Source organism: Carassius gibelio, chromosome A10, assembly GCF_023724105.1.
Source record: "Carassius gibelio isolate Cgi1373 ecotype wild population from Czech Republic chromosome A10, carGib1.2-hapl.c, whole genome shotgun sequence".
In the NCBI taxonomy this organism is placed as follows: Eukaryota; Metazoa; Chordata; class Actinopteri; order Cypriniformes; family Cyprinidae; genus Carassius; species Carassius gibelio.
The window spans coordinates 21,183,001-21,203,045 of NC_068380.1; the positions used below are offsets into that span (position 1 = coordinate 21,183,001).

General features: G+C 36.9%; 1 protein-coding gene across 9 annotated transcripts in view; it reads right to left on the reverse strand.

Annotated features, from left to right (window-relative positions):
• Positions 1–20,045, reverse strand: part of LOC128021554 (pro-neuregulin-1, membrane-bound isoform-like) — a 135,082-nt gene that overhangs the window by 14,908 nt on the left and 100,129 nt on the right. For 2 of the 9 annotated variants that reach the window (XM_052608860.1, XM_052608861.1), the window contains exon 1: positions 8,509–9,884. The exons of the other annotated variants lie outside the window; for them this stretch is intronic. In XM_052608860.1, coding sequence (XP_052464820.1) covers positions 8,509–9,160 — 652 coding nt within the window. In that variant the 5' untranslated portion in view covers positions 9,161–9,884. Of the gene's footprint in view, positions 1–8,508; positions 9,885–20,045 lie in introns of those variants that run through there. 9 annotated transcript variants of the gene reach the window in all.

The window sequence follows — 20,045 nt, forward strand, 5'->3', positions numbered from 1 at the left end:
CCTTAAATGTTGGATCTGGTGTGGCAGGTTTCAGGAACTCATGACCAGGTCATACCTTGCCTCTCTCAGCGTTTACATGTTTTATTTTGCACATGCCCAGTCAACGGCTTCAGTAATGGAATGGGATTTTCTGTTTATCTGTAACCACATCAACCACATGTTTGATGTCTCACTCATCATAACCAGCAGGAAACGAATGTGTTTTCATAGCGGTCTCGTGTAATGTGCTTAAAGAGCACACCTTCCGGCAGTGCAAAATGCCAAGACATTCTTGTGCAGTGTAATGGGACTAGAAGTGTTCTCCTGTTCTAATGGACATGCATAATGAAGGGCACTATTTAAAGATTTGACACATCAGCAAACCCTAGACACTTTAAATTTGAGTTGAAGTTTTTAAAACAAGAACCTGACTGATGAATTTAGATGGCTGTTAAACACACCAGCTGATTACGTTTACAGATGTCAGACAGAGAAAACACAGACGTTCCTCATTTTAAACTTCATTTGCACATAATTTTAGTCTCTGATTTCTCAACAATAAGGTTGGAATTTTTTGAAAGGGATTGTCACTTTACTAGTTAATATTTAACAAAACTCCTTATCTATGTAACCATGACCAAGGTGCCTACCTGGAAAGAAGGCTGGCTCATGTGCTCTAGACCATGATAATCTACAGGATAAATATATAGTCACCCTTGAACACTTCCTGAAAATAGTCAGCAACATTACTACTCTCATAAATTACAACATTGCTGTGCTGTCGGCATTGGTTCAACCAGGGTAGAAAATACTGCACTTCATATAAAATAAACAGTAAAAACAACAGTTGTTAACACTGAATTCATTAGATTAAATTATTTATTTAATTAAACTACTGACTATAAATTTATTTATACACTTTACAGACCCCATGTGGTATTAAAATAAGCAAACATTCTGAAATCATTCATCCATCCCGACAAATTAGTCCAGAACACGAATTAAAATGAAAATCTGTTTTCGTCTCATAAAAGAGTAGATAATCTTGCCTTCTGTTGAGTATAGCAATATCTTAAAAATGAAAAATAAATGACCAGAAGGGGTAAAATCTAAATCAGAGGCAGGAAGATTAATACAAAATGTGATATTAGATGGATTACTAATGGTGTTACTAGGTGGTGGTCAAGGAGCTCTCAGTGATTGCTGACTATTTTACGAGAAAAGAGCATCATTTTTCTATTTGAAGTCTTCCTTGTCTCCATGACCTCCAAAATCTAAAACCTGCCAAACACAGTACACTGATACTTATCTTGAGCACCAATAATGTAAAGTAGGTAAAGAGATGAGAGCAAAATATAGAGAGTGTGTGAGGTCATTCAGGATGAAAGCAAAGCAGGTGGGGAAGAGTCTGTTTTTAGTCATATGGTCAGTTAAGGCCTCTGCATGCACACCACTAAGATTACGAGACAGATGGTGTAAGGAAACCCCTTTTGCCTCAAAACAATTAATCACATTGAGCTGTGCAGAAGGACAGACTGATGATGATACTGTGAAGACAGGTCATGAGAAGTCCTGTATCCTTGAAATACACTTTTGTAACCACTTTTGTTAATTGCTTCACTATTAAGACATACAGTGAAAACATTAGCTCTTAAATCACATGTGCATGAACTGGCTGGTCTAGTAATGGATGATTTTAAATGAATAAATACATAATTATTGGAAGAATTAGTATGTTACAATGGTTGCAATGTCCATGATTCCTTGAGCCTTAGCTACCTAAAGTAGGTCACTTTTTGGGCACAAGCTGGCACATGACAAATTCTAGGAAGAAAAACCTTCTAAGACATCTCACTTTGGCTTAAATTTGGGGCAACATTTCATATAAGGTCATCCCGTTATGCAATGAAACGTTCATCCACATTTATCTACTGTACTGTTACTGATATGACATAGCATGACAATTCAGTGTCTCTAGAAAAGTCCCAGACAAGAATGGGCTACATCGTGGTAACCAACTATGGTAACAAATAACCCAGTGTAACAAGACACTACATTACTGCTGATGTCTGATATACAATATGATTTATCTGAAGAGGGAAATATATCCAACACAGGCTTTTGTTCCTTCATTATATAAAAAGTATATAGTCTCCTGAAAACAGAGGTCTCTTTTTCTTCTGTACTTCTCAACAGTAAAGCATATGTTTTTCTAGCTTACTTTCTGATACTAATGCAGTTACACACATCTACTCAGGATCAGTAGATACTACTCAATTAAATTCAGTAAGTCAACCAATGAGTAAAAACATATACACAATAAATTAATAAATAAGTAAATAAATAAATGAGCTTGTGCCATTTTCTCAAACTCAGTCAATGACCATTACGTGTGTAGACACACTGAATGACACTGAGCAGGTCATTGTGCTCAGGGATGTGTGTGTGTGTGTGTGTGTGGGAGGTGTGTTGTTCTCTGTGGGTATTGCTCCAAACACTGCGTCAGATAAAGGAGTTACAGAAATAATGTAAATAATGTAGTTTAAACTGGATGTATTGCTTTTGGATACTTGATTGCATGTTAAATGCATTTATATTAAATGCAATTAGCTGAGAGTTTTTTTTTTTTCATTTTGACATTGTTTCCCACATAAGCAGGACACTTCCAAATTATTTATGGTTAACTAAAATATTAATGTAATTTCTGCTGAAATCTATTGAAACATGTGTCATGTATTTAAATGTATTTGTAATGAATTATTTGTTATTTTTAGGGGGTGTAGGAATATCACACAGGTGTCCAGTGAACATTTTCCACAAAGACATCACAAACAGTGAAAAGAGACTTTTTTTAATCATTTCAAACTAAATAAACATTTCTTTTCTTTCTATTATGTTTTTTTGTGTGTGAAATGTTTTCTTTGTAAAGTGTAGGAAGTGTATCTTAAAGTGTAAATATTTTATGGTCACTGTATAATAAGAGGGATAAATGAAGTGTCATGTAAAGCATATGAAGGACACACATCAAAGTTCATCAAGCATGATGGGAGGTTTTTGTCTATACTCAGAAGTCGGCTCATTAGCATTCAAAAGCTCATTATATGCTGCTGACTCTCAGAAGAGCAAGAACACACAGAAAGATGCGTGTTAAGTGGACGGCTGGGAAATCAGCCGCTGCTGGGAGGGGGATGTTATTTCCACACAATCTCCAGAGCAGACAGACACACAAACAGACAACACTGTCACATGCATCTCACTCTTTGGCACAATATGTACATGGCCAGGAAACTAAATGTGTTTGTGAGTGTCCGGCGTTAATGAGACTCTGAAGGTGATCATTAGGAAAACCCAGCTCAGCTCTCCACAGACACACACTGATCCACAGATGCAGCAGATGAGGTGGGACAGTCAGACTGGACACACACACTCATTTCTAAAATCTCACTGTAAGCAAGCACTATTTCTCCTCCAAGAAATGTATTTTTTCTGGATAATATGCAATGAAATAAACAGTGGCCATCACGTCAGTCGCTGATGGCGTAGTGTTTCCTGTTTCCTGCCTCGCTGACCTTGTCCATGTGCATTGTAATATAAGACTGATGTGCATCTCACCAATATCATTATGCAGCAGAGACTCAAGGGACGTCTGTTCTCAGGAGTGTATCATATATTCGCTTTACCCACAATGCCTTTGGCATTCCATTCAAACCCTGTTACCTTCCACCAAACAAGGTCATGAAAAGACACGTGCGATATTTGCATATTCATAATGTTTCAGGAAAAGTCCTGCAATCAATCCAGGGCCTGCAGAAGGCCAAATAACACATAGACAGATTTATTTTCCTCTGCGATACTAAAGGCGTCACAAGACACTGAGAAACTAAATGATGTGCATTGAGAAACACACATGATGTAGCTGCACTGTGAGAGCCACTATCAAACGTCTCACTATCACTCAGACTGTTTTTACTAGTACTGATCTAATGTTCAAGACATCAAGCATGATTTTACCAAACTTTCACCTAAAATCTATTGCAAGGACATTTTTTGAGGCAGAAGCGGTTGACTTAAATGACTTTTAAATGAGTCTCTGGATCGAACATGTTGGCCATTCAAGGATTCTGTTCAGAACGGCATCATTACCTTACTCATAACTGCCAGATGTCACTTCATTCAAGCATAATTAAATCAGAGATGTTTGCCTCAGCTGGTCTCTCTCCATTATAATAATGAATTCATCAAACCCATGGCTCCATTTCACAATCATATCTCCATACACTGTTTGGATTTATATTTGGGTTTAGTGTAATATGCATTTCCTTGATTAACATAACTTTACCTTCATGTAAGGATGAATTCAACACAGCTCCTCTAAGACAATGCAACGTGTCTAATGAAGAAAAAGAACCCATTTTGGGGATTGAAACCCATTTTGGCATGTCCTTGGTGTCGTTTGAGTCTTGCAGAAACTTTATGAGCTTCATTAACATTTCAAACCATGTGGATATGGCCCTCATGGGACAGGAAACACCTAAGAGACGGCTAATAAAAGATGATGTACGCTTACATGAAGCATGCTATTATTACACATTAGCGATGTTTTTGTGTGCACATGTAAAAAGGAATATAGTTCTCCTAGATCCAGTCATGGTAATATGTTTGCATAATTTTGGGTTGAATGATAAAGGTAGGATATTTATGTATGTGATAATGTAAAAAGGATCCTTGAAATCAGTTAAAAAAGCACTATGACACTGCATCTGAAGGCAGAGCATGAACCTAATTACACTGAACAAAAGCTGCAAGAGAACAGACCATATTATGAAATGTACATCTTCACATTAACATTATTTGTTAATTAAAAAGGATAAAGTGGAAACAACAGTAAGTGGATTCAGAAAAATGTATAAATTAAAAAATTAAGAACAAAATCACAGAACACTCCAGAAAGAAGCTTCTTTTGACTCATTTTCCATAAGTAATAAATCCTCTACAATGAGTTTTTAGATTCTGATGGCAATGGTATGAACATATGAAATGTGTCTGTGACATCATGAGAAAGACATTTTAAAAGGTTGGTGAGACGTGCAGCACTGATCGATAAAGCCATCAGTTCAGAAGTCCAGGGGAAGTTATTTATACATTATTTAATGAGTTCACAGTGCTGTGCATTTATGAGCAGCATGTTTTATGGGATAGATACCTATGGCTTAAGTGTGTTTACTATCATGTACTTAGCACTACGCACCATTTAACTGCCTGTTCGCATAAGCTAGCCTTCTCATGAATCCTATATCACAGAAGAGCACAGATTTAGTGTTTGTAAACCGTTATGAAGGCTACACCTGGATTTCCTTACATTTAATAAAAAAGATGAAGAATCCAGTCCACAAAGAAGTGACAGAGGAGATTTAATCTTATCTGAACACTAATCTTCCACAGTCAAAGAAACGTGCAACTATAATTCTGTTACAACAAAGGACATCAATATATCCAGCACTGTAACTTTAGTCCCACTGAAATATTGCAGTAAGATATGAGTCAGGTCTTTCATGCAAGCCTTCTCAAAATATATACAAGATCTAAGATAGTTCCTCTGCCTACCTATAATACACATCAGTAGGGAACTCTAATGTTAAACTTAAGGTTGAACTGTCTCTTAGCTCAAGGACACAAGCAGACTGATGAAGCTATGAGGCCAGTCACTTGCAGTCACTTGCTTGAAGCTCCACAAAAAAAGATTTACTCTCAAGTTCTTTAGAGAATCATCCCTTTATTGGTGTTTTGAAGAACTCAGATACCACCACACTGATCTATAAACCTTTAGAGAAACACCAAGAACTTAAATAATCTCCAAAGAAACATTTAGCAACCTAAGATGCACATACAATACATAACTCACAATAATACTAACAGAGTGAGGCAGCAGCTAGGGCTGCACGATCTATCAAAATTACTGAAACATTGTTAGTCAGCTGATCTGCTGTCTGTTATTGATTTAGGCTGAAATTTCTGCATTCCCATTTCAGGCCTGGACAATTGATCACAGTGCACACAGTGGGAGGGTCTTTGAGCTTCCCAGCAGAACTTGATTCAAGCAAAGTGTTCATCTGCAGCTAAATGGGTGCCGTGGATAAGTGAGGTTATGGAGATTGAGTCATTGAAGAGCTCTGGCTGTGGTCATGGTGCCCACCACATCCGGTCTGAGCACAAATGAAGTCTGGTCAGAATAATCTTAATTTTCAATGAACGAAGCTATAAGGGACATATGTACAGTGCCTTCAGTGACTTGGACTGGGCTGTACATTGAAGAAGTAATGCGTCCAGCTGACACACACACACACACACACACACAACAAATTTCACAAGTTCATTAAATATATAGTAGTCCTGCACAGCTCTGTTTTCATTCACATCACAATAAATGTGATGTTCAGCCTGACTAGGGTGAGTTCTCTATTAAAAATATTTCTCTGCTGAAATAAATCAATATCTGCACGATAATGACCTCTGACCAGTCCCGGTTCTATGGTGGTGCTAGATTTCAAACAAAATCAGAAGCACCCTCAGTTAAAGCCTAATCAATGGCATTTTATTGCAGATGGCAAACTATACAGTGCATTATGATTTGTACTTAGGAGATCGATTTCTGTTTCAGTGTGTTTTTGCAGCATTGAGCAATGTAGCCAATCACAGATTTCTTGAATCAGAGGCGTTTAAGTTAGAATCCACAGTTTGTTTGTTTTTTTAGGTATTGTGTTCAGCATAAATCATCTCATTACAGGGCTGTAGATTATGCTGGGGTCGGCTCACATTGAGGTTTTCAAAAGCCAGTCTGAATAAATATAGATTTAAATTCAGAACGACAGGATAATTATCTGATGTTTTATTCTGACCCAGAATAAAGCGAGATTAACTTCACTGAGCGTTTCATACTCGAAGCCGGAGGGCGCTCTCGCTCAGAAAGTCATGCAAGGAAATTCCTAAAATGAACAACAGCATCCAGCTATTCTGTATGAAAACAGTTGTTTTCACAGAAAAACTGAAAATTTTGGAAAAATTAAGATTTTACAATATATGTTTTTTTCAAGTCATCTCCAGCAGGTAATAAATAAAGTATATGAACAATGCAGTGCTAATTGATATAGCATTTATCACAGTATAGAAACTATTCTGCATTATTGTGTTATAAAAAAGTGTAATATATAAAAAAATCATTATTATTTGTTATTGTCCAGCATTTATATTAAATAAATGCCAATTAAAAGCTAGAAATTAGAGAATAATTAAAGTTGCCTCTACACTACCAGTCAAGCTTTTTAATGTCTCTTCTGGTCACCAAGCCTGCATTTATTTGATCCAAAGTACAGCGAAACAGTAACATTTGGAAATATTTTTACTTGGCTATTTAAAATAACTGTTTTCTATTTGAAACCATTTTAAAATGTAATTTATTGTGATTTCAAAACTGTATTTTTAACATCATTACTCCAGTCACACAATCCTTCAGAAATCATTCTGTTATTCTGACTTGCAGACCAAAAAACATTTATTAATATTATTATTATGTTGAAAAAAGCGAAGTATAATTTTTTTCAGGTTTCTTTGAGGATTAGAAAATTCTGAAAAAAGTATGAATTTCTATAATGTATTTTCAAAAAAAAAAAAATTACATTGACTCTAAGCTTTTGAATGGTATAGTGTATAATGTTACAAAAGCTATTTATTTCACATAAATGCTGATCTTTGGATCTTACTTTTCAAAAACTGCTGACTGGTGATTTGATTCTGGAGTCGGGCCTGCCTCTGACCTGCAGATACATGTGCTGCATCATTATTAGACTGACTTAAGGAAACTAAAAGTGTCAGAGATACAAGAAGAAACAGGAGAGAAAAAAGGGAGGGAGATCCGAGATCCGAGAGTGGATGTCTGGCAGTCCTCCAGCAGTTATAACTCAAGCTCTCAAAGTCACAGTAGAAAGCAGATAATATTACTGATGATCATCTTCCTCTGGAAGGGTATTGGCTAGTCTTTGTGGAGACTCTGACCTTGAAATGGAGCAGAGGCAATAGGAAGTGTCCTCCTCTCACTGCAGCAATGCTGCATTATCATGCACTTTTGTGTCGTGACTGGGGTTTGATATAACTCGTGTGGGCAGGTAACCGGTAGTAGTGTTTAGATTTGACACAATAATCGTCAAGTAGCTTCAAAGGTCATCTGCGTCACTACCAACGCACCAACGCTTAGTCAGTGGAGTGTGCTGCACAACTGACAAGATGCAACACGTCTACTTTGAACAAAAGCACTCACATCCGGTTCTTACCTCACTATGAAGCATTGCCTAAATGTATAAACAATTAATGTTCTTTGATCCTGTATGAATGGACAAATGATACTGACAGGGGTTTACATAATTATTTTGATCATTCACTGCAGAGACCTATTTTGAGCTGTAACTAGACCTGGACCTAAAATTTTCATATGCAATCCCAAAGTGCCTCTATGACATGAACACAGATTGTACTTACAGGTCACTGGAACAATATCATTAGATTCCAGAGTTTGTGATGGATACTGGTTTGCAGTGCCGTTCTGGAGGGGTTTGAAGGTGCTCTTGGGGCTGGGTGGAGACACAGAGTTTGTGTGGACAGTCACTGCTGCAGTGGGTGTAAAAACTGGCACCTTCGATGAGTGCACCTCAAAGGTTTTGGCTGTAGACTCCCCTTCCACAAAGACCTTGGACTGTCCGGGGAAAGACACAGTTGTCGGAGTGACTGTGGAAGGTGTATTGTGAGTGAAGTCTGAATATATTATAGGATCCTGTCCGATGCGCTTGAGATCAAGGTGGGTCGGTGGCTCGTATTCAAAGATCTTGTCCACAAAGACCCACTTGAGGCCGGCGGTGCAGAGGGCCAGACTTAGCAAGCAGGCTAGGATGGGCAGGATGCAGATTTTTTCTGAGCGGATGCAGTTACTCACACGCTCCAGCTCGAGACACACGCAGCACGCGGCCACAGGCACGCATCCCAGAGGAGCACGCTCAGAGCTATCGCTTCCCCCCGCCACGTCCTCCTCCGCTTCCTCGGGCGACTCTTTCGTGGCGACCTCAGACAAGTCATCCGAAGGAGCCTCTTGAGATTCTGGTCTGGCAGAGACGTCCTCCGCCGCTTCTGACTTCATCTCTCTCCCTCGTTCTGTCTCTCAGAAGCAGCAGCACAGTCCTCCTCTAATGCTGCGGCAGGCATGCTGCCTCGTAAAGTGTTCTTTCCATTATCAGATCACCAGCCAGGGGGAAGGGACTCGGACACGATGCTCAACTGCCTAACCTCGTTAATCAAGAGCAAGATGAAGACTTCCGTGGTTCTAATTTCTGTCACCCAGGTTTGTTCTCATGGTCTCCAACAGAGCATGAAGAAAAACACAGGCAGAAGTCTACAAATAAGGCATATGCTGTGGATGCAGGCGTGTGAGGGTGGATCCCGTCTCAGAGAGTCCCGGAGAGAGCAGCACTCACCTGGGGGCAGGGCTGGAGGAGGGGGCTGCAGCTCATGCTTTCACACTCTTGCTGCTGCTGAAAATGACTGAATCATCCAAAAGCAGCTGGTGCTTGTCCGATCAAAGCGCCGACTCTATGGAGCGGTCAGTAAAGACTTGAGCACAGAACCAAACGGAAGGATGAGTAGATGGGAATGAGGAGTGAGAACACACACCCCATCTTTTACCCCTCCTCTTTCTCCCTGTTCTTCTATCTATCACACCAAACACAGGTTCTGTCTCTCGCTGTGTATGTCGTCTCGATCCGTCCACAATATGAACATTGAGCAGAGAGTCAGGGAAGTCTGCGCTTGATCCAATTAGGAAGAACAGCAGCGAATGAGACAGTCTCTCTCTCTCTCTCTCTCTCTCTCTCTCTCTCTCTCTCATTGATTCTGCTGTGGACGAGGATAGAGTTGTATCACACATAGTGATGGGCTGTTTCTTAGGAGAATATGCTACTACTGTTTCTATTAGTGGTCGAGTTAGTGTTTTTTTTTCTCCCAAAGGCTTATAACCGTTACTGACATCTAGAGTGAGTGATGGCAGATATTAACATTAGTTAATATATATGCAATGGTAGTTGATGCATAATGTGTCCACAAAAATTTTTTTTAGATTACATATTTAAAATTTATATGAAAGTGAAAAATTTGAAAAAAAAGAGAAAAAAAAGATTTTCTTTTTTTTTTTTCATTTTTAATGATAACTTGTTTTTTTAATAGTAGCATTGTCATTCAACAAATTCACTTTTAAAATTACAATATTCTAAGTACAGTACCTATTATAATATGATCCCATAAAAATGGCAGGCATAATAATTATACAATAATTCACACACTGCTGTTTAAAATAGTTTTAGGTGAAATATATCACCTCAAAGGACACTTCCCAGTCGTACTGTATTTCATATCATATTACAAACCAATGATACTTGAGGTATCTTGCTGAAACTTTTCACAAAATATGTTTTTAATTAAAGAAAAATGTATATAGGCATGTATGCATTTTAAAAGATTATTGGTAGATACACAAGGAATTACCAAAGTTATTATATTTTAAATATGATCTTTTCTCAAAAAGGCTTTGGTGCTGCTGATAATAAATGAGAATAAAATATGAATGGAAATGTTTCATGAGTCTTTCAAAGCATCATTCAATCAAATGCCTGTTTTTAAATCACAGAGCTGATTTTTAAAGGCTAAATTGATTTGTTTAAGTAATGTAGGTATACATCCAGTCTGCTCTTTATTGTTGTATAATCACATTTGTCTGTACATGCTGTAGGAACGCTGACTCAGGGGCCGAGAGATCGCAGGCGGACCAGGACCCCCATCACGGACCAATAAATACTGCATGAGGAAAAGACAGCACAGGGAATACTGCAGCCACACCGGAAATCAGCGTGCAAGGGCTTCTCTAATTAACTGTTTTTGTCACTTTTAGTTGTTCATAAGTTGTTCATTACTAGTCCTTCATTGCCATTAGATTAATTCGCTTCAGTGATCTCAAGATGAAGCCAATTTCACAGTTGATAGTGTGATTCATGTTTAAAGCCATTATATAACATGGAATGATGAAACAGGTTAATATATTTAGGCACCTTGAAACTAAACTGTGTTTGTGTGAGTTTAAAAATATTCTATTTATAAAGCACTCAAGAAAAACAAGAAATTATATTCTGCATTAAAATAATTAAACCTGTTTTTGTTAAGATTCTTTTTTCGGTCGTATTCAGTATTTTATATTTTATATTTTCATGACACTAAGGTCCCCCCACAAATTCTCATTACTTTAACACTTTCAGATTTGTCAACAATGACAATTATCATCATATTTCCATTAGTATAACACACATTTTCTTATCTTTTGTCAAGTCAGTTTAAATAAATGGCATTATTATTTTATAATTTTTTTTTGATTTACAGTATTGAGCGTTTTTGAAAGTTAAAATGTGCTTAACTGTCATGAAAAACTTTCCTAAAACCTGTCTTAATAGCCCTAGTGCAATACAATTCATTTTGATTTTGGGGTGGAATATGACTTGACAGGTTTCGGGAGAGTCTCCAAATCTAGTGAGTTAACCCAGACAGAGGCCATCTGTTTAACAGATTAGCAACATTTAGATGCATCTTTGACATCCTTACTGTCTATGTATGTTTTTACATTATAAGATCTTTAAATTATTTAATTCAAACTCACTTTTTTTGCACTCAAGCATACACATTGCTTTCTACTAATATTAAATAAGCCCTCAAACACTGGTGTGGGCTGATGATTTTTTACCATTGTCAGATGAGCTGGGATTAGTGACCACACAACATGTGTCATCAACCCCCGCAGGGGTAAATGAGGCAGATACAGAGGGGTTTAAGTCCCCTCGGGCCTGTTAAGCTGTCCCACATCTTACTGCCATTAGGCTGGGATTCAGATGAACACGAGGGTGTGTGTATGTGTGTAGGGTTATAAGGTCAGGTCAACAGACCCTCACTCTCACAGAAAGGAAATGGACTGTCATTGAATGGACAGATGTTAACGTCCTGCTTGACATACCAGTAACAACTATAGGGACCTATGATTTCCGCAATGTGGAAAACACAGACGGAATCATGGAATCCAGTCATAACAACGGAATTCACAGTTTAACGCGGAATGTCACGGAATTTGTACAATTTCTAATTAATGAATCAAAAGTAGTTTATTACACTTAAATCAAATCGCAACATGGACTAGTATCTGTAACTATTAATCCGCAAAAGTTGATTTAAATATGAATCCTCCATGTTCTCCGTATCTCTGTTAATGAATGGTGCAGATGCACGGCTTCATTTACTACACACATGCTGAAGCACAGGTGACACTCACGGTGATTTCAGTGTCTGCTGTCTCACTAGATGAGGACGTAAACACATGAACAACATCTCCAGAACTGCACTGAGAGTCACTTCATGAGCATTTGAATGTTTGATTCGAGTAAAACTAGTGTCATATTACATACACAGAACTGTAAAGGTATTCATGGCAACCCGTCAAAATAATGTTTTCATTTGAAGACATTGTGCTTATTACTATTTTTCAGTAGAATGTACATACAGTATAGCCTACTACTACTACTGCTACTACCACTAAAATGAAACAAACATAATTTTTCAAAGGATTAATCACAAAACATTTCTTCCGTGATTTAATTTTAATAGTAAATCTCCTTTGTTTGCCAAAAAATTAAGTGTGCTTAATTTTCAATAATTAAAAGATAAATAAATAAAATGGTTTTCAATGGTTTTCTCAAAATGGACCCTTACGAAAAAGCCATACATGCTACTTATAAAAGGAAGATTTACATGTTTCCAAACACGATTTAGTGACTGCTGTGATATGAAAGAGTCGCTACTGTTCATCTCTCTGTACACAGCACCCACAGAGACCAACTATTAACCTTACTTTACGTGTTTCTGAAAGTTACTCCTTAAAAAAAGCTAACTACAAAGGCTTCAGGTTTTTTTTTCAGTGGACAGTGTTACATAGTGTTAATACTGAGTATATAAAGATAACATCTACATACTGAAGGGAAATGTTATGTCTATACGGTATAATGTGGGAAAATGACAACAACAAAAGAGTAGAATAACAAATTTACAATTCATTCTGTCAAATGACATAATGGTTTTAGATAGCAAAACCTTATTCATTTTTTTTTAGTATATTCAAAGGACATTGGCATAATAATGTGAACTAGGTGCAAAAAAGCATGACAAAATGAACCAAAACATTATTTTCATTACAAGATCTTTTAGATTGGGTCACTAAAACAAAACGCATAAGTGTTTGTATTATAAATAAATAAAATAAATACTAAATATTATATTGCTCAGATAATAAAGGCCAATGTATTCAGAATTAATATGGTATCAGTATAAATAGTATAATAAATCTATTAACAAACTGACACATTCAAATATCTGACCTGCTAAATGCAAGTATCAATAGAGTGAAAGGAGAAATTATTCTAAATCCTTCTAACAGGAAGTTTTTTTTCTCCATTCTGTCACCGATGGAGTTTCGGTTCCTTGCCGCTGTCGCCTCTGGCTTGCTTAGTTGAGGTCACTTCATCTACAGTGATATTGTTGACTTGATTGCAAATAAATGCACAGACACTATTTAAACTGAACAGAGATGACATCACTGAATTCAATGATGAACTGCCTTTAACTGTCATTTTGCATTATTGAGACACTGTTTTCCTAATGAATGTTGTTCAGTTGCTTTGACACAATGTATTTTGTTTAAAGCGCTATATGAATAAAGGTGACTTGACTTGAAATTATTATTTATGTTTTTTATAAAAAAAATGGTAATTCAAGATCTGTGCTGAAATAATCTCTGCTCAGTAAGGGGAAACAGCATCGGTTCGGCAGGTGATGGGTTACTGGTGCATTAGGAGATGAGACACTTTTTATTCCAAACACATCAAGGCAAGAGTTTTATTACCAAATGCGGAACAAGGTCTTGGGCAGCAATTCAATAACGCTGCCTTTCTCTGCTGACGCACAAACATTGAGGAGCTTTTAAAGAAATTCTCTTTTGCTGTCACTGACCAATGAGACACAGCGCTGGGTGGCCGGAGTCAGACACAGTGTCACGTCTGACCGTGTGTTAGCATCTTCACCTCCAACAGCCCGCCCGACTGGTGCCAGTGCTGCAGGATCATCCATCACACACACACACACACACACGCACGCACACACACACACACACACACACACACACACACACACCGCCTGTGGGCCAATCAATTGTGTAATGGTGAGACAGGAATTTAAAGTAAACATGAAATCATGTTCCTGGTTTTATTGATTCATTAGTGCACATTATTCAAATTAAAATAATCTTAAAATGATTTTTAAAATGAAAGAAAGGGGTCATATGATGCTATTTCATGTTTTCCTTTGTCTTTAGCTGTTTGCATACAGAAGATCTGTAGAGTTGCAAAGATTAAAGTCTCAAACCTAAAGAGATAATCTTTGTAAGAAATCTCTCTTTATATCTCATCCACGCATTCCTTAAATGCCTCGTTCAAACATGTCCCCACATATCTACGTACACAACTTTTATTCTCGCTGTAGTATTATTGCAGACCCCAAACTATAACTGCCACCTCTCAAATGACTTCAATATAAAATCAAACTCTTCCCTACATTGTTTCTCATCTGATGGTGTCCCATGCTACCATTCTATCATCTATCTCACAACTACAGTATCATCTTCATCTTTTTAAGTTTCATACTTGGCACTGTAAAAAATACATATATTCTTGACCAGCATCTCCATTAAGTTTTCCTGTAAAAATATCTAATCTTTAACACAACATAAATTCGCATGAGAACAAAACTGCACAAAATATTAAGATATTATCTTGAATATTTAGTTTTGTTATTTTAGTGAAGCTTTTATACGTAAAAATAAAATAAAATAAAAAATATTCATTTTAGTTAATTTCTGCAACTAATTATTGTTATTTTGAATGTTATTTAACACTGCTATGCTGGACAACATGTATATAGGCTCATATATGTATATATCTCGCTTTTCTGTCCAAGATACTAGAAAAGGTGGTATCCTCACAATTATATTCCTTCTTAGAGAAAAATGGTATCTGTGAGGATTTCCGGTCAGTATTTAGACTGTATCATAGTACTGAGACTACTCTCCTTAGAGTTACAAATGACCTGGTTGTATGTCTCTATTAGGGGTTGAACGACTTCTGATTTTTTAAAATGATTTTTATGTGATGAAAGGTCAAGTCGAAGTTGATTAGTCGCTGATGACGTCATTAATGAACAAATAAGTCTTGAGCTGTGAAAAACACCTTGTGCAGAGCTATGGCACAGTGCTGCGTACATGTATATTGCTCCTATAACAGCTCATTTTTATCAGTTCTTTTGCCTTTGGGTCGTTTTATTTCTCACAGATTTCTGCTCGTTCTAAATCAGATACAGATAAAGTAGCACAGTAAAGATTACATTTATATGAATATATTAGTGAGAGCGATTGTGTGTGTGAATTATTTCTACATGGCAGTGTCTTTGTAGTAAGTAGTGACGCTGTGGGATTTAGTTATTAACAAATATATGCTTGAACTTTTCATTTTCTAAGCTATTTTATTGAGAAATCACAGAACAGCGTTGACAGTACATTTCTGCGCTGTATGATTCTGTTCGCGAGGGATCTGCACATGACGCACAAGCTACTGTCTATAGCTATGCTGGTTTCATCTGTACAGGGGAGAAACTGCCCCCTGACTAGTTTTTTTATATTCCCAATGTTTTTTCTCCATTTCTGTTAACAAAGGTGTTTTGCTTCATTGCCACTGTCACCTTCGGCTTGCTTAGTTGGGGATGCTTAATTACTGGCAATATTGTCAGCTTGATTGCATAGACACTATTGGAAGAGAGCTGAACTGGATGATGACAACACTGAATCATCAATGAACTCACTTTAAATGAAAAATTGACTGTTTGTTATTGTCTTATTGCACTATTGACAAACTCTGTTCCTTTTTAATACTGTACGGCTACTTTGACACAATCTGTATTGTATAAAGCAGTATATAAATAAAGGTGACTATGTAAAAGCCAAAATCTCCTGTTCCTGCTGCAGTGTACTGTGCAGCACTCATCATACTGCAATTATTAATGCGGTCTGAAGGTGCAGTGTGTTCCCTCTTTTGGATCTTTTCCCAAATGGATTTCAGTTGGAAGAGTGTGGCGTGACAGAGACCACTACAGACAAAGAGCTTGTCTAAATGCTACAATCTGCAATATATTGACCACTGCAGTAACACCGCAGTAACACCTACAGTTTTGCCTGACTCACATCAAGCTGAGCATTACTGCATTGCTTATATTTTGGGTTAGTGATATAAGTAACCTTACAGAACACATTATAGCAGCTTCCTAGGCGATCCACAACACCTTATTGACTGTACAGTGAGACCTTGGCTACCACCAAAACACTCCAGCCTACTGAGTTTTGCAGAGGAAAGCAACACTTACCAAAATGCATTTCAGTCTGATTGGATTTGGCCTATTTTTTATTTTTTATCAGCAGACACATGTCTAGACACTGTAATTAAAACCTGACCTTTTCAGATGACCACTTTCAAAAGCATTCAGACATATGAAGGGAATGTAATGAATGATTCTGGACCCAAATTCCCCACGTATGACATCTTTCCTTGTCTTTGCAGAAAGTCTTATCCTGCAGTTCAGCTGGGCTTCACTGATTCAGACAGTAGAAACATCCACTGCATGAGCTCATGTAGCCACTGAGACAAAACACAAATGAAATTGGCCCTAAAATGTCACTCATAATTGTTTAACATGGGGCCATAATGTAATTTCAGATGATATCTGTGCTAGTCTATGATTATATTGCCATTCAATAAAGGAAACGTCTGTGTTTTCTTTCCACCTCCTAGCGTTTTTTTTTTTTTTTTTTCATCCAGCACCATTGTGTGGTAATGTAATTTTACAAATCTTGTTTGACTACAGCTGTAGGTACTGAGAGTGATATTTTTGTGAGTGCCAACCACATTTAAATATGAAACAAAATTACAAAATTTAGTTTATTTATTTCACTCTGGCCGTTGGTGAAAACCATGACAACATTGCATCTTGTGACTGTAAACTCAAATTATCTATTAACACTTGCAACCCATATGTCATTATACATTTCTCCATCTTTGGTCTTTGCTATATTTGATCAAAATAAAATGAGTGAACGGAAACATATTGATGGAGTGAATTATTGGCAAATCCTGTTTTAAAAGGTGGTTGTGTGTCACCAAAATATTTTATTTTGATAGTCCATTTTAGACATTCTACTAACTATAAGTAATTTGTAACTACATATCAAGTTAATCTCATGATTTGCAACTACATGTCTACTAGACTGTTAGGGTTGGCTTAGGGTAAGTTGAATAAGTTGACAAAGAAAGTGTTAGAAGATATTAAGCTGCTACTAACTGCTAGTTGACATGTAGTTGCGAAGTTATTTACTGTTAATAGAATGTCTAAAGTGGACTATCAAAATAAAGTGTTACCCAAAATGGGATTTAAGCTAGCGATAAGGTACAAGACGCTGTGCTGTGTGCTGTATTGAATCAGTCACAGATGAAGGGCGTTGCTCTGCATGAAGTGAAGCAGAGTCACTACTACTCCTTCAGCAGTGACTTACTCACAATAGAGCACACCTTGAGTACCTTATTAATTTAATAATATTTAACCTTGTTAAATGCTGTCCTTCCACTTAAAATAGTTCCCGAAAGTGACAGTAAATGGCACGAGAATGTTCCAGTCTAACATACCTCATCTGATGGAGCTCAAATACAAACAGAGAACAGAAACTGTTCTTATCCGCTGTGTCACTTACTGACTGCTTAATATAATTTTTATGCCATATATGATATTTTCTCACACACATACTGCACATCTGCTTATCTCTCAGCATGAGAAAACATATGTTTTCTGTCTTCTGGTTTAAAACGTGAATCGCTTGTAAGCATTGTTACATAATTATCCATTGTGCAAATAGATGGAAACTAATAAATGAAGTAATATTCCCTCCACATTTCACAACTATCCATTTACCTGGATTACTGACATTATCAGATAAGAACAAAATCCGAACTGAGCTGAGCTGAGATGGACAATGACACTGTTATATCTAAATAAATGTTACTTGACTTGCAGAGCGTGATATATTTGGCTTTGTATATATTTTCCAAAAAATAAAGACATAATCAAAAACATTCAGTGTCCTCAACGTTAATTGTAATTATAAAAGCTGCTACTTAAAAAAATAAAAACCTTACTGAAAGATTTGTGATCTATGGGAATATAATACCAGTTGTGAAATCAATTGAATGGAGAGAGTCTTTTTCCTTGAAATGGGTCAAATGAGAAGCTTTGATGAATTTGGCGGATGTATGAGGAAGTATCTAATGGTGGCCGATGGTCTCGAGTTACAAGAAAGGACCGCTTACATGGGGAACCTGAGGAGAAACTGCTCAGACAAAATCCCACAAATCAATAAAGTGTAAATGCGGATCCATACATTCAGAGATTCTGCCTTTGAAAAGGAGATGGATCTAGGATTTTGCCACATACATGCATTTGTCTGGCTCCGGATATGACTGTAAGCTCTGAAAGTGCGGACAAAGCTCAGCACGTCTCTGACTCATTAAAGTTAACCACAGACAATTACTGACAACCATCACTGCAGGAAAACTGTCATACAGCTCAGCATAATTATCACATCCTCACTACAAAGTCAGATTTTTAGATCTTTAGGTCCCTAAAAGGATGGTCCTCCTCTGTTAAGTACACCTGTGTCAGAAACACGGCTGCATGTGTTTGCATTTTATTTTGCATTTAGATCACACAGCTCTAGTCTCCACCTCCAGATCAGATGTATGACATCTTAATGAACTACAGTTTAACATCCTAAAATCAAGAACAACGGTGAGTAATCTGTGTACTGACAGATACCGGTAACTTTATTCTTTAGCTGGTTTGTAAGGCATCAATACCAAGCCATTACAGTAATTAACACTTACATACTAGCTTGCTGTTCTAATGCCTGAGGAAAGACATGGAAGAGCTTGTACTTTTCTCTCTTGGTAATCATTCAAATGCACTGCTCACTAATTCAGAAAAGGCATTAAGAAGACATTTATTATGAAGAGCAGAAAACGGATCATTTTTGTAATGTTGCAACTGGTCTGGAGGAACCCCAATTAGCTGATCTGATATTTAAGAGCCACTGTTTATTAGACTCACACCCCGCAGTTGACCAATATCTGTGTTTAATTTCTTGATTTATGCACTGTATATAGTTACTACATATTTCCACGACATAAGAACAGCTGTAACTGTTGAGCACATGATGTGTCCAATGTCTGATTATTTGAAGTGCACTTCTTCATGTTGGAAATTTTCAGTGTTAACACATGACTCACAATATTTCTACTACAAAGCGGCAATTATATGAACTGGGACACACATAATCAGGTCTTTAGATATGCGTGTCAGTGGGGTTTTTTCAACCCTTATATCGTCTAGCAGGTGAAAGTCATACGTCTGATCATTGAGCACAGTTTTTGACTAATGGGCCAATTTAAAATAAGAAAACATAAATTCTTTCAAAACCTCTCTGTTGAAACTATTATATGAAATTATGAAGCTTAATGAGTCTTTAAGGGTGATTCACCATTCAACATGATTCATAACTCCCAACACAATTTATTTGCACCAGTGATCTCCTTTTCTGTACCTCTATCCCATTATATGGGCTTCTGAATTAATAAAATAAAAAAATAAAAAACATTCAGGATGACAAAACCTAACTTTGAAAAGAAGAGAAACTATTAATTTATTAATTTTGAATATAAATAAATACAAATACCTGAATACTACTTCATTTATATAACCGTCAGTTATATAATCCAATTTACCAGAATGAATCAGACTTT